This window comes from Sphaeramia orbicularis, chromosome 22 (assembly GCF_902148855.1).
Source record: "Sphaeramia orbicularis chromosome 22, fSphaOr1.1, whole genome shotgun sequence".
NCBI lineage: Eukaryota > Metazoa > Chordata > Actinopteri > Kurtiformes > Apogonidae > Sphaeramia > Sphaeramia orbicularis.
Window position 1 is genome coordinate 38,574,574 of NC_043978.1, and position 15,471 is coordinate 38,590,044.

The 15,471-nt window shown below is 36.7% G+C and overlaps 1 protein-coding gene across 1 annotated transcript in view; it reads right to left on the minus strand.

Annotated features, from left to right (window-relative positions):
- sntg2 (syntrophin, gamma 2) overlaps positions 1-15,471 on the minus strand; it is a 122,654-nt gene that overhangs the window by 79,681 nt on the left and 27,502 nt on the right. The window contains exons 2-5 of the mRNA XM_030126379.1: positions 3,533-3,670; positions 3,359-3,415; positions 3,154-3,211; positions 681-724 (exon numbers count right to left, since the gene is read on the minus strand). Coding sequence (XP_029982239.1) covers positions 681-724; positions 3,154-3,211; positions 3,359-3,415; positions 3,533-3,670 — 297 coding nt within the window. The remainder of the gene's footprint in view (positions 1-680; positions 725-3,153; positions 3,212-3,358; positions 3,416-3,532; positions 3,671-15,471) is intronic.

Here is a 15,471-nt window from a genome sequence, read left to right on the forward strand (position 1 = left end):
TAAACCCCAGTATCTATACTTCTACCCGAGTAATGAATGCAAATATTTTTGACACCTCTGAATAGATGCAATATAATATAAAATTGACAATTCAAATAAGTCATTGCAAATAAAACACAAACATAGTAATGCAAAGGTTGAGGCAATTGCCACTCACTTCCTAATTCAGATCATAATAACCTTCAATATGAATGTTAATATTGTTTAGCTGCCCAGTGAATCTACTTGATATTCAAGATAAACAGCAAATGCAATAAACCTGTGCTCGTGCCAGATGCATTCCAAATAACATTTAAGAGATTAAATGAACATCATTACTAAAGACATTACACTTCTTTAGCTTTGATGGTTATTCTTCTGAACAAAAGCTATTATTCATCAGTCCTCTTTGGATTAATTCACTTTAAAATCCGTGACACTACATTCATTTTATAATGAAACTGTGATTGTTATGTTTCAGGAAAGAATATAATCAACAATATTATTATCTCTCAACAGAGTGTGTAGACGCTAACATACAGATTCATCTTATTAGAGTCCTGTGCGCCTCACACTCTCACATCAGCATTGGATTGAAACAGTGAAATTATAGCCAGCCAAATAAGATGCAACAAGTCGATCCTCCCCGCTGCGACCTGAATCAACCTCAAAGCAAATAAATGATGAACCAATGCACCAACCTGCAGCACAGCATCCCCGACGAACAGCATCCCCGTCTGATCGGCTGCAGGCGTCAATTGTCAAATGTCAGAGGTTAATGAAAACATTAGATAATAATTCCTCATTTCATACATGGTAATGTGGCGGAAATAGCAATCAGTGTTTCGCTCTGACTAATCTTGGACAACATTACACAGCTCAGTGAAAGAACACAGGAAAGCATGAAATTCGAAACTAATCAGGATATAAACCCATTTGCAGCAGCATGAAAGGAAACAATGAAACCTCTGTTGTGAAAAGATTTGTGAAGCACTCTGAAAAGGGCTCTTAACGTCCCGGGGGATATGAAGACATGATTCTCTCATATCCAGAAAAGGTATTAAACGGGATGTGGTCAAAAAGAAAAAAAATATATCCCATATTGCATCATAGCAGGATAGTTAGAGGTCATCCGCTTAGACGATTTCACTGAAAACATGATTAAAGTATTTTCTTTTTCATCTACTAAAACAGCTTGGTCATATTTACTCTTCTGCTCTGGATGTTTTCTCCACAGACACATTTGGAAACAGATGCTGATGACAAAGTCCTGGTCACTGGTAGAAAAATACAGTTGTACCAAATTAAAAAAAACTTCACAAGCATATGCTTTTTGGTTACATTTGGGGAAAGAGCTAGTTTTAATTATACCTGCCATTAGATTTAACATTAGTATGTGAATCATTCAAGCCATCTTTTTTAATTATACTGTCTGAAATGTTTGAGTGACTGACATCTGTCTGCATTATATGAGTAAAGAATAAAGAACTGTGACCAGGAAGAGTTTAGCTTATGATAACATAAAAAATGAAAATATTTTTCAAATTTAGCTTTTTTTTGTCCAAATTGAACAAAAAAAAAAAAAAAAAAAAACACCTGCCAAAACGTCTTCCTCTTCTTATCTGTATTAGTATCTTATTTACCACATTGGAACAGATTAAACCAATGCTTTCACTGTGAATGTAAAACTATAAGACCTTAAAAAACAAATTCATGTTTCATTATACACAGGGGGCTGCACTACAGAATAATACTGACACATGTTATAATGCAATGCTAAATTTTGATAATATCATTGCAATACGCATATATCTATGCTGACAAAATGCTTAACAGTTTGTTTTTACTTAATTTTACTCAGCGTTAAAAAAGTCATTATAATTGTTTCAAATGTTTTACCTTCAGATTTCTGAAATATTTGTTGCATGTTAATCATAACTATGAATACTAAACTAAAACTATGCACTTATTATTTATGCACCTCCATCCAACTGAAAAATTACATTTTATTTTGTACATTACAGTTAATTATCCAGATTTTTTACCCAGTTCTGTTTTTCTTTGCTTCTAATTCATTATGTTTAATGTTTTTGCTCTTGTCTTCCATCCATTATCCATCTATCCATCGATCTTTGCCTTAAAACAAAAGAAACATTGATGCCGACATGTTCACACCAAAAGTCAGAGCGTTCGGGAACCAAAAATGTGGCCAAGAAACTGAGTTGTAATGTTCTGTGTTGCATTAAATAATAAAATATAAAGTGCCCGCACTTGAAAACCCTCGACCTTCAGTCCATGCCAAAGTTTTTGGACATATGGATGGACAGATGACGAACTGATGACTATACCCTGTGGCGAGGGCCAAGGGTAAAAACCATCTTTTGAGAGTTCTGTGTCATCTTTATTGCCGCTCATACATTCACTTGCAGACATGCATTTTTTCTCCTACCACCTATCCCATCATGCATCAGTCCAACTACATCTACAGTAAGTGTCGAGGGACAAAACAGTAGCAATGATCACGGGCTGTTCATGAGTAAGCACTTCAGTTCCCAGTGTAACTGGTGCAGGACCCAGCTCCGACACTGGGCTGGCCAGTCTGAAAACAGCTAAAGAACTTGTAGCTGTCAACTTTTATTCTGAGGTAACTGTTTTGATGGTACTTAATGAGGTAACTAGTTCAATTAGTCAGTTTCTTTCCACAAAACTCACCAGAAATCACAATTTAAAGGTTTATTTTGCAAAATTGTCCTTCGGGGTCATGCTTCCCCTGGTGTTGCTAGGTCAACGACACTATTATTTTTCTCTGCTAAAAATGTTGCTGTTTGTAATTAGCTTGATTCATTTTTTTTTTTTTTGTCAGTGCCACATGTCAAATTATCTTCCTTTACATTAAACTTCATATTTTTGGGTTATGAATAAGCCAAACCCTTATGGATATCATCTTGAACATTGGAGAAATACTGGTTTTCATTTTTACACGTTCTAATATTTTATAAATACTACTATTAACAAATTAAATGAAGGAAAATACCTACACATTTATCAATAATGCCACCAACTCCTAGCTGTAGCTGTGCTCTAGAATCAATTTCATCATTCACCAATGTACTGCAAAAAAAAATTCATATCAATTTTACAGTAAGAGATAAAAAAAAAAAAAGACTTTCTTACCTACTTGATCTTTAAAAATCTTCGAAATAACCACTGGCACGCTGTGCTCTGCACCACCCTGAAAAGCAGAACATAAAGATGAGAATGAATGCTGTTGGTGAAAGTTGCTGCCATAACTGTTTTCTCAGACATGCAGCCATATCTACAACCCCAAGTCTTTTCACTTTGACTTTAGTTTTTCCATAATCAAAACTTATCTGCTTACTTTGATGCTTAAGCCCAGACCGCCAGCCGCCTGTCTTCGGAGTACAACAGTTCTGTGCTTTAGAAAGTGGGAGTTTCTTATTGGCAAAAGGATACTGTGAACATTGAAACTGTATTTTCCAAAGTTATGTGCTGTGAATTACAATGCGAGTCTGGAGCCATCAGGCGCACTTACATTTACATGGGATTCACTTCCTCTTGTGCAAACCACATCCAGCTTCTGTATGGTTAATACCTCTTTGGTCAATTTCAGGCAGACATCATAGGTATTGTTGGTCTCTTCATTGTACAGCAAAGCAATTCCAGATTTTGTCTGTTGGAATTGAGAAGAGCATTGACATTTTGCCAAGCGGTGCAATTATGTACACAATGAACGTTTTAATCCTCTTTTCTCAATGTATCATTTGTGCACCCTATTTTACTAGTCTAGTTTTGGGTTAATTGGTTTTGCTTGACATTGTGAAAGTGTGAACCTTTGTGCAAAAAGAAAAAAAGGATTGCATGCCGTGAATTTCGTATCTTTCTGCACAAAAAAAGGGATGCATAAAAGTTCAGACAGTTGCAATAGAAAGTTTGACTTTGAGGACAGAAGGGATAACAACAGCCATTTCAGAAGAAAAGACAGTTTAGACATCACACCAGACACTTTGACCATCTGAGTGCAGATGAAGATCCCCAGACACCATGATGCAACAGCAATAACAATATATTCTGTTTGCTTGTCTTGTTTTTGTACTTTATTGCCCCTTTTGTGGCTGGTTAAAAAAAAATAAAAAAAAAAAAGAAATCATTATAAAAAACTGACTGCGCTGTTATTCTCAGAGTGAGAAATTCAGGCATACAAATTTGTGAAATAATCTTTATATCATAATATAACTCAACAAATGAATATCATCCATTGTCAGTAACCAAGGCTGATGGTGTTCGGCTGATATCAGTACAACCCTAGAAATGAATCTAGTTATACCCTTTTAATATATATATTCACATGGCCTCTAACACTAATCTGTATTTTTCTCTTTCTATGCGAGGAAAATGTGTAGCAGGTCAAGCATTTGCATACAGAGGAAATTTATCAAAGCTAAACCAGTGTATTTCAGTTTATGGCTTTGATAAGACTCATCGGAAAATACATAACCAACTGCCTTATAACAAGTTCCGAAACTTGAAGTTATGAAAAAAATATGAAAGATAAAAAATGGGCAGGGAAACAACCAAAGCTCTATGCCTAATGCTACGAGGATGAGTCAGTCATTCATGTGGTTAAAGTAATAAGGGATGACGTACAACAAACCAGTCATTTCAAGCAAATAAACATGGACAAGGTGATGCAGGACCCAAAGGAGGTACAAATTAACCCAGCAACATGCAACAATTTACCTAACATCTGTAACTTGCTGACAAAGTAACTGGGTCTTCCTGACATGCAAACCTGGATACTACTATACTTTTACACTAGGGGTGTAATGGTACAGAAACATTTCGGTTCAATACATTTTCGATATGTTTTCGGTACAGTGAAGGAGACCAGTTTCACAAATTTGACATTACCAGAAATATAACCGACCTTCACAAAACAGTGCCCGCACACCGCTCTTGTTTTGTTGACTTGTCTCTCTCTATTGACATAACTGACAGGGAATTCAAAATACTCCCAAATCACAGACCTTAGAGAAGACCGAGGACCTTCCAACTCTGGCTTTGTACCTGTGGCGCTGCTCTGATCTGCCATGCTGGTTCACCTTCAGCATGTGTTCGGTGCGTGAACTGCTTATACGTCCATCTCGGATATCAAATATTGTACATGGGCTCTGCTTGCAGCCACTCTGCTCATACACTCATATATATGTTTGTGTTTCGCTTCAAGGTTCGGGTGGAAACTTAAGCCAAGTGTTTGCGTTCTTCACATAGGGTACATGTATTTGTTCGGTACACTTCCGTATTGTATTGAAGGCCCCGAACCGGAATGAGTGCACCATTACACCCTTATTTTACACCCATTAATCCAGTGTTTTTCCAACCTTGGGGTTGGGACCCCATGTGGGATTGCCTGGAATTCAAATGGGGTCGCCTGAAATTTCTGGTAAGTGATAAAAAGACAAACCAACAAACAAAAAACTTATTAATAAAAATATATGGTGAGTTGAGAGAGACAATCATAATCCATAAAAGACATGACAAACTGTGAAGCTGAAACTGAAGCACTGTGGTACTGTTTATCTGTCAAATGTTCATTGTGGTCAGTTTCAGATGCTGTAGCTCTTTCATAATTCATAGTTCGAGTTATTGTTTGTTCAGTATTAACCCTTTCATGCATAGTGGTCACTACAGTGGACAGTTATTCTACAGCTGTTCTCTTATATATTCATGGATTTTGTTGTTTTAGTTTCATATCAGCCAACACAGTGGACACTTATGCATCATCCCATACACTACAATTGATAACATTACTGTAACTTTGCTGTTCTAGATGAACTTCATCTAACATATTTGAGTGTAAATCAATTCCTTGTTATTGTTATTAGACTGTCATTAACAACAAAAGGTTTTTTTTTTTTTGCATGTTATCTCAATGAAGTGAGTAATGACTAGCATTAGAGTATGTTAAAATGTGAGAAAACATCACATTATCAGCATTAAAATGTTTTTATTTCATAGTTTTCACAGTAAATACATGTGGGGTTTTTTGCTTCAAAAATTAAACACATGGTGTCCAGCTGAGTGGACATTTTTGCAACTCCATGAAAAGTAGCTTAATAAAAAAAAAATATCGCATTGTTTTTTTTAATGCCTAAAGAGGAATAAAGTCACTCAAGAAAAAAAAAAAAATCTTGATTAAGGTTCTTGTAATTCATGCATGAAAGGGTTAATTGTCAGCCTTCTAAATCCAAGCTGGACTGACTGTACAGATCCTGACCAAGGAAAATCAAATTCTCACTTTGTGCAGTAATCTACACCTGGCTTTTCTGCCTCTGTCCATAATAATATACATTATATAGACTAAATGTCGTCTAAAATTAATGTTTATTTGCAACATAGTACAGCAAACTATTACATGATCAAAAACAAATTAATTTTAGCAAAAAAATGTCTGTTTTGAATGTCTGAGGTCACCAGAAATTTGTGATGTTAAAATGGGGTCACGAGCCAAAACAGTTTGGAAACCACTGCTTTAGTCACATGTGCAGTTACTTCAACAACATATTTATGTAAAACCATGAATACCATGTGGTACATGGTCAAAAAACTGCAGCTACAATGCAAATCTCTCTGTAAAATACTGTTAAAGTGCTGCTAGTTATTGAAGTTATGCACGGTATGTGTAGCATATAATGAAATATGAAACGTAGCTTTCATACTCCCATCATACTAAAAACTTTATTTTTTTGGTTCATATCATCCACTAAATAATTAGGCATATGAATAGGAGGCAGTTGAGATGCATTAACACAATCTATGACATGTAAAAAGACAAAATGAAATTATACAACTCTGTCTTCTCTACATTACACATCAGCATATATTTTTAAATGCTGCATTCAAGTGTTAAGTATCATTTCCTCCTAAGGTTTCATTACATTTCACCAGTAGACCCCTTGAGACTGATTGCTAAGTTAAAGAATGGTGAGGTGAAGTTATTGCTCAGTCACTTGATCCTAAGGTACAGAAAAAAAATAACACAAATATAAAGTTACCATCAAATTGGATCAGCATATTTTCACAGACATTAAAAATCTAACAATGTAAACTTCCCATAGATGTGATTTTTCCGCAATAAGCTTCACTTCTATTTCAGTTATTATGTTTCATTTTGATGCTGAAGCAGGTTTCTCTTCTGGCTCGTTTATGAAATTTCTCCTCCAGTTCTGTTGATAAATAAAGCACCACAGTGCACTATGGGGAGCATTTTTATCATTGTTTTCAAATACGTTACACCAAGTATTTCTATAGTGTTATACTGGAGTGCTGCAAAAACTGAAGACAACAGCCAAGGCTTTTTCCAATGGATGACTAAAACTGAAAGACTGATAAGGTTTGAGCAAAGACTTCTAGTCAAAAAGCAAAATTAGATGCAGTTAATATACAATAGTGTGCAAAAGTCTTGGGCCACCTTTAGCTTTGTTGTTTCTGCATGATTGAGATAAGCATTCATATCAATTTCTTATTCCCTTTTCTTCAGATACAACAAGAAAATGCAATGCTTTAAAGGGGTCATATTTTGCTAAATCCATTTGTTTTAGTCTTTGGTTCATTTATTTGTATTTGGACCCTAATAGTTCAAAAAGTTTGAATTTGAACCCTCCAGGTGCTGCAAAGCTATCTTTAAATTCATTCTGACAAAAATCGAGTGGATTTCTACAACCCATTTTAATTCCTGCTTAATTTGTTGCGTCTATAACTAGTTACATCACGACATTTGCACACATAAGGTCAAGACGTCTGACGAACATTTCTCCGAGTACGACATAATTGTCAGCAGCAGCGGTTGTAGTCCAAACTGAAAATATGTCCAAACTTCAAGCCAGCTACCTAAAATGTTCAGTTGTTGGTTGAACAGGACAGAGCAGCACAGTCAACAACCTGGAGGGGGCGGGGTGTGAAGTGGCTCATTTGCATTTAAAGGGCCAGCGCTCAAAATGACCTTTCTGATGTCATTACTCAGAAATAAGGTTGAAGATGGACCTGTGGAGTTGAATTAATGAGGAATTCAGACCCAAGCATAGCATTTACAGTTTATGTAGACCACAGGAAAATGTTTTAAAATCCATAATTAAATTAAAAAAAAAAAAGCAAAATATCACTCCTTTAAAAGATACACAAAAAACTGAATTTAATGGGTTCGAAAGGTTAAAGTCACTATTTAATGTGACCCTTGAGTCCATGATGAGAAGCAGCACAAACCAAAGCGTCTGGCGTGAAATCTGGTATAAAACGTCAAATAAATGCAATAAATCTCATGTTGTCTAAATAAAAGGGTTAAAGACATGTTAAGCGCAAAGGGAGGTCACACTAAATACTCACACTTTGGTTTGTAGAAGCCGTGTTTTCTTCGAAACTTTTGTTTTTAATGCTGTACATACTTCCCATATATCCAAATTATTCTTTAATACAGAGACTGAGAAATGCATATGTGCAGCCACTGTAAAGCTAAGGCTGACCCAAGACTTATGCACAGTACTGTACTGTGTAGTACACATATTTATAGTGTTTAGGTTAGAGTTAATTTCAACGTAATCTAGGTCATGCCAAGATTCCTCATTTCAAGCATAAACATGCAGAATGAGTATTACTGCGGGATTCAGAAATGTGCATCAGTTCAGAGGAAAAAATGAGTTTTTACAGAGACCATTATGCGTCGGTACAGAAAATAAATATTCATGTATTATACATTATGCTTTCTGGTCTGACCCTGGCTTAATAATGTCTGGCATTAATGCTTAGAAAAACTGAGAATGAAAATAAAACAAGGACAGGGCAGTAACACTGACTAAAAAGGAACAAATGCAAACATACTTTTCTCATATTCTTTTGCAAACAATATCTAGATTTGAGAAGAACAGCAGAAGAATGACCTCGTCTTAAATGTTGTACATGCTGTATTATTAACAAAGAAGGGAGAGTTAAATTCCATCTTCCTGCTTTGTGGTGGCACAGTGAGTTTTTCTGTTGTGTCTCCTCAGTTTAGCCAAAGTTTGATGACACACAAAGGCCCAATTCTCTGCTATAAGAAGGAAATCAGCTTAACCTCCAATAATTACTTTGTACTTTTTCTGCGCCCAGCTCTTTATGGAGCTGTTATTGCTTCTTGACAAAGCAATCTAGTCTACAGGATAACACTATAACACAAGGTAGTTGAACTGTCAGGCCGCGGAATGAGGAAATATTTTTGGGTAATAAATCACACATATTTATCGATGTTTGCATAAACAATTACACAGCCACATGCCTTAACACAGGGGTGTCAAACTCATTCTACATTCAGTCCAATTCGATCTCAAGTAGACTGGACTGCTAAAATAATAGCAAAATAGCATATAAATAATGACAACACCAATTTTTTCTCTGTTTTAGTGCAACAAAATAACATTAAATTATGAAAATATTTACATTTACAAACTACCCAAACAAAAAAAGATGTGAATAACCTTACAAAACTGAAATTTCTTAAAAAAAATAAGTGCAATTTTCACATTATGCCTCAACTTATCATTTGTACATGTGCATTATGCATCACAAACATTTAGTAACAGGCAGAATATCGTTCAAATTGCACTTAAGACACCTTAGATTTTTCAGGTTTTTCATGTTAGTTCAGGTTATTTAGGTTTTATTGTTAAAGGATGGTTTGTTAATGTGAATATTAGGGCTGTCAAAATTAATGCATTAATGCAGATGAATCCATCTTCATGATTAATGTGATTAAAAATTTTAATGCAATTAACCCATCTGCCACACAAAGTGACTCTGAACACCTCTGCCAACGCATTAGGGGCAGTTTGTCCAAGTAGAGTTACTGTTGCACATGTGCAAATGGGCAGTTGATCCGGTAGTGACAGGCAGCAGAACCAACCCATAAAGATGGAAGACACTAAACAGCATGTTGGCCCTCTGGATGGAAATACGAGGACAAAAAAAACCAAGACGGAGCAGTCAACCGACATATTGTATTATGCACACTCTGCAGGAAGGCATTTTTCTTTTCACCAAAGCACTTCCATCTTAAAATACCACACTAATGTGAAGCATACATTAGCAGGGGATTCTACTAGCACTTCAGCTAATGCATCACCTAGCTTGCAACAAACACATTAAGTGCATATATATTCCCTCCTTTCTTGAGTCTGTTTGTTCATGCAAAATGAAACGGGATTAATATAGATTAAAAATGAATGATATTTAAAAGTGATTAATCGCAATTAATCCACAGCAACCCTGTGATTAAAAATTTTAATCGTTTGACAGCACTCGTAATTTTTTTTTTTTTTTTTGCACTAAAACAAAGAGGAAAATTTGAAATTGTCATTATTTACAGGCATAATGTATACTGACAGTCAATAGAAACTTTGAGGTAGAAATGTCTGCATATTTCTACTTGCAGGGGGTTGTCATTATTCATTGTCAATTTATTGATGACTTGTTGAGATAATGATGAGTTGTCATGTTGTCACGGTTCATTGCACATGGGTTGGTCTCTTTGCAAAAGTGGACCAAATACACATTGAGCAGTACTCAGTGGGTATCTGCATAATTTGAGGATTGGTTTTGAAGGCCTATATAAAGGCCCAAAAAAGGCCACCATTGTTAGTCCAGTGAAAGGCATCATGCCGCATCTATCACATGAACAACGTCTCCGGGCACCGGGTATAGTGGAGGCCAGTTTGAGCTCCAGTGATATAACCAGGCGTATGGGCTGTTCCCAACCCACAATCAGAAACCTGGTTGAACGCCACAACACCACAGGCTCTGTTGACGATAGATCCAGGGTGAGAGAGAGTGACAACTTCCGACCAGGACCGCTACTGTTGTGACTTTGTGTTTGGCAGGTGCCATTTTCTTTTGTTAAGTTTTTTGTTTTGAAATTATTTTTGAAACTTTAGATTTTTGTTTCTGTATGCCAATATCCTAAACAAATGATTCATATGAAAAAAGTCCAGTTTAGGGTTTAAAAATAAAAATTATGTCGAAAAATATGGTCTCGAAGTTTTCATTGACTGTGAGTGTCATATTTTTTTCACATTTAACAAAGAAAATAATTTAGACTCATTATTTATAGGCTATTATGCTATTATATTACTTGAGATCAAACTGGTATGTATGTGGAACCTGAACTAAAATGAGTTTGACCCCCTTGACTGTTAATATCTTCAGTGTAAATTTTGCATTTTTGAAGGCCAGATTGGAACTTTTGGCGGGCCAGTTTTGGCCCATGGGCCGCATGTTTGACGCCCCTATCTTAACAGTAACAGTCATATGGAGGAGGGAAGTGCTGTGTCTGTATTTGTCTGCTGGCACATACAGACAGTGAAGCTGGTTTATTTGTGAATTCATGACTGTTTTTGTCAGTGTTGATGATCCACATTCCTCCACGTCCTGTGTCCTCTGGGCATAAATTAGCAAATGATGTTACACAAGGTAATGAACAGCTTAGGTAGGTCAACATGTCAGTTTTACTTCCTACTTGGCTTACATTTACTGTATAACGTGTTTGACAGGCTGAACAATATGGGACTTCCTGAAACAATTCATTAGCCACAGGCCATGCCTGGGCATGATTTAGGTGTTATTACGAATTCATATCATGAATCGGCTCCATATTTTCAGGTGTTTAGAGACGGAGCCGTCAGGAATGAGATCCATTGTGTGGGCAAATGTGTGGGAAGCTGGAAATGATGCACCCCCTCCCAAATAAAAGTAGCAGCTCTCGGGCTCGTCATTTATCATTCCTGTGCTTCTGCCAACACGATGATGTGTGAATATGCAGTCACATGGAACCGGCAGCCATAAAGCAGCCCTGGCCAGATCATCAAAATAACAACAACAACAACAACACTATGTTGAAACTTCAAACTACTGGTGCAAATTGAAGACAACAGTAAGGATAAAAGCAGCCTTGTGAAACACCTGCACATGAAACAATCTTCTTACACAGAAAACACTGGTTGTGTATTGTCTTTAGGCCGCCTGACAAAGTGTTTAATCCTGTGAAAAGTTGAAAGTTTCTAATATTCAGATCACAGTGCCACTGCAGATGCACATGTAGTTGCATTAAATTCATAGCTGCCTTACATTCACGCCTGAATAGAGGTAAAAGCATATCATATTCATCATGCTGACTGTGACCAAAACTACATCTTCTTTCTGTGTAAGAGCCTTAAAGTATTTGTGTATTTGTGTGCGTGTGTGTGTGTGTGTGTCTAAATCCACACCTCAGCCGAGTGGAACAAGAACTGCACTAGAAGTCTCCTGCATAGTACTGAGAAAACACTATTTAGAGAAGGACAACAAAGGATTAATCTTCCTCCAAACAGACGCCGTAAGCTACAAATGTCAGTGAACACACCCTGGGCGCAGTCTGTGTTTTAGATATCGATGTTTTGGTGGTTTCAGGTCCAGGTCAGCATCAGGTGTGACCATCTCTCATCTTCTTGGAGGTGCCAGATGTGCTAAAACCATGCAGATAACGTGGCAGACTGTGTTCATCAGGACATGGGATACTGTATGTGTCCTGTTATAACTTTGTTAGAGTGGATTAGGTTCAAAGTGGCATCATAGGAACAAGTGCTTCAGATTGATTACAGAATAGGTAATAAAACTGCAACTGTAATTATCTGTTCATATCAGCCAGTAAAATAACAGGCATCAACGAGTGAAGGTGTTTGTTGTTTTTGTTGTTTTTGTTTTTATCTGCTTCTGAGATAAGATGTGCCAGTGGGCCTATGTTTTCAAGATATAAGGTGTGATTTAATACATGAGTTTATAGATTTATAAATCTTACAGTCAAAGAAACGTGAAAAGTGGATGTTTTCCAAATTGCAGTCAGAGTTTTGAAGTAGAAGTGGAAGCTCAGAGACTAACATAAATCCTATTCTGTCATTCATTCAGAGAATTTCACATTTTGACCCAATTCTGTATCTGGAAACCTACAGTGAAGAAGTATTTTTGACTTCATTTTTTCTTTATTTGTGACCCATATTTGGTAAAGTTCCAGCACTTTTATTCTGGAAGCGTTCTGCTTGTAGATCACTACAGCAGCAGCATAAGGTCATCCACAGATGATACTGCTGATAATGATCACTTCTGACTTTTTTCCAGTTTACATGCACCATTTTTTTGCCTCACATCTTCCATCAGCATCAAATCCAACACATTGCCATACTGTTGCATTTTCAGTTTTCTTTGGACACTAAAGAAGCTCATCACAGAAACAGATGAGCTCTCTAGTAAACAGATGCAACATGAACCGTGTGCGTCTTCCTCTTCCCTCTATAGAAGTTTGATCTCCATGCCGTCGGCGTTCAGTCTGCATAAACTGCTCACAACTCATCAGAAACTAGCAGCTCTGTTTATAACAAACCTAGTGTTCTGTTCATCATGTCGTCATGTTGCTTCGTACTGATACAAAACTGGTTGGATTTATGACTGTGAGGCTGTTGGCCCATGTCGCTGATTGAGTAATGCTTTCTAGTTTGACACAACCTGTCGAAATGACAAATTCTTTGATGGTTCTCATAAATCAACTTGGGTTCGACTCCTGGACCAGATGGGCTACAGACACTGCTCTGATTAGTTTTCTGCAGAAATCATTAACATACATGTTTAGCTGTCATTGTTAGATTCTATTTTATAGACCAGCACTCACTTCCAAGCATCTTTGAGTACTTAGAAAAGCGCTATATAAAACCGATGTATTATTATTATTATTATTATTATTATTATTATTATTATAGACTTTTAAACAGATTTTAGATTAGATTAGATTTATTCCACAACAGGGAAATTCAATGGTCAAGGCAGCAACAGAATAAAGTGCAAGAAAAAGTGTGCATGCAAAAAAAAAAAAAAAAACTATATAAAATAAAAAATAATAGACATAACAAAACAACAAAAACTATACAGACTATGTACATATACAACAGAATGGAATTTCAAAAAATAAAACGGTACAGATGAGGTTACACAGGTTATACTGTTGTGTTGTACAGTCTGACGGCAGTGGGGATGAATGACCTGCAGCAGCGCTCTTTTAGACTTTTAAAAACAGATTTTGTTTTTATTTTTAAATAGTATACATACAGCACTTTTATATAACGCAGCACTTTTTACATTTTGAGACTGAATGTTTGAAAACTATTAATTTTTTATACTTTGTACGAGAGTCACGCAACGAAATTTTGTTCAAGTGCACTATTATTTTGAATGTGTCCAGGAATGACAAAGTTATCTATCTATCTATCTATCTATCTATCTATCTATCTATCTATCTATCTATCTATCTATCTATCTATCTATCTATCTATCTATCTATCTATCTATCTATCTATCTATCTATCTATCTATCTATCCATCCATCCATCCATCCATCCATCCATCCATCCATCCATCCATCCATCCATCCATCCCAACAGTTGCATGATGGGCAGTGTCTGCGATTTTAAACATCACTGTAAATTAGCCTAATCGTCAAGACTGCCAAAAATAATCTCAAAGTACAGTAGATTCAGAGCAGACCCAAAGACATGCCGATATACACCTCCTGCACGGAATGAAAGCAACATTACAGAAGCACTACCTCCAACATTCCATGAGTGAAAATGACAAAGAACAAGCTGACCATCTGTCTCAGGCGGCGGACGTATTTCTCAATTGTCTCAATTGCCGTAAATATATTTTCAACGTGAGCTCACTTTCGTTTCCATAGAGTTTGCGTTTGCTACAGTCATCTATGCAGCTTCAGGCTACCATTGTGCAACCCATTCACAACAATCAGGCTGCATAGCTTTGGTGGTTCTTCTCCAGCAGTTCACACTGTCATACAAGATTCAGGAGGGTTAACTTAATGCAGTAATGGATGCCGTAAACACACTCTGTTGGTCACAAGGTAAACAGCAAATGAAAGTTAACGAAGTTTCAGGAGGCAGGGAAAAGGCAAATGAGCTTCACAACAGCGGGAGACATAAAGCAAGGCAAGGCAAGTTTATTTGTACAGTCTACTCTCGTTATACCGCCAACTTCCGTTCACGGCCAAATTGGCGGTATAGCGGAAATGGCGTTACAACGGGTTGCATCCATAATGTGCATGTCTTTACAATATGATGTCTATGCTGCCTCCGTTAACCCGTTCTAATTGCGTTTCTAAATAAATCTTGATTCTGTTATGTTGTAAGGGATCATTTAAAGTGGGGAAACATTTTAAGCATTATTATACCGTGTTGGGAAATGACACCCCATCATCTTGAGGCTTTGGCTTAATCCCACGTCCTCTTCCCGACATCCTGACCTACTGAGTGTTCTGCGATAAATGAACGGTGGCCGTTCCGTAGACCTACTCGTAGCTTGTCGCGATCAGTGTCTGGCGCGTTTGTTTCAGTGCATTGTTAAAATTTATGTGTACTC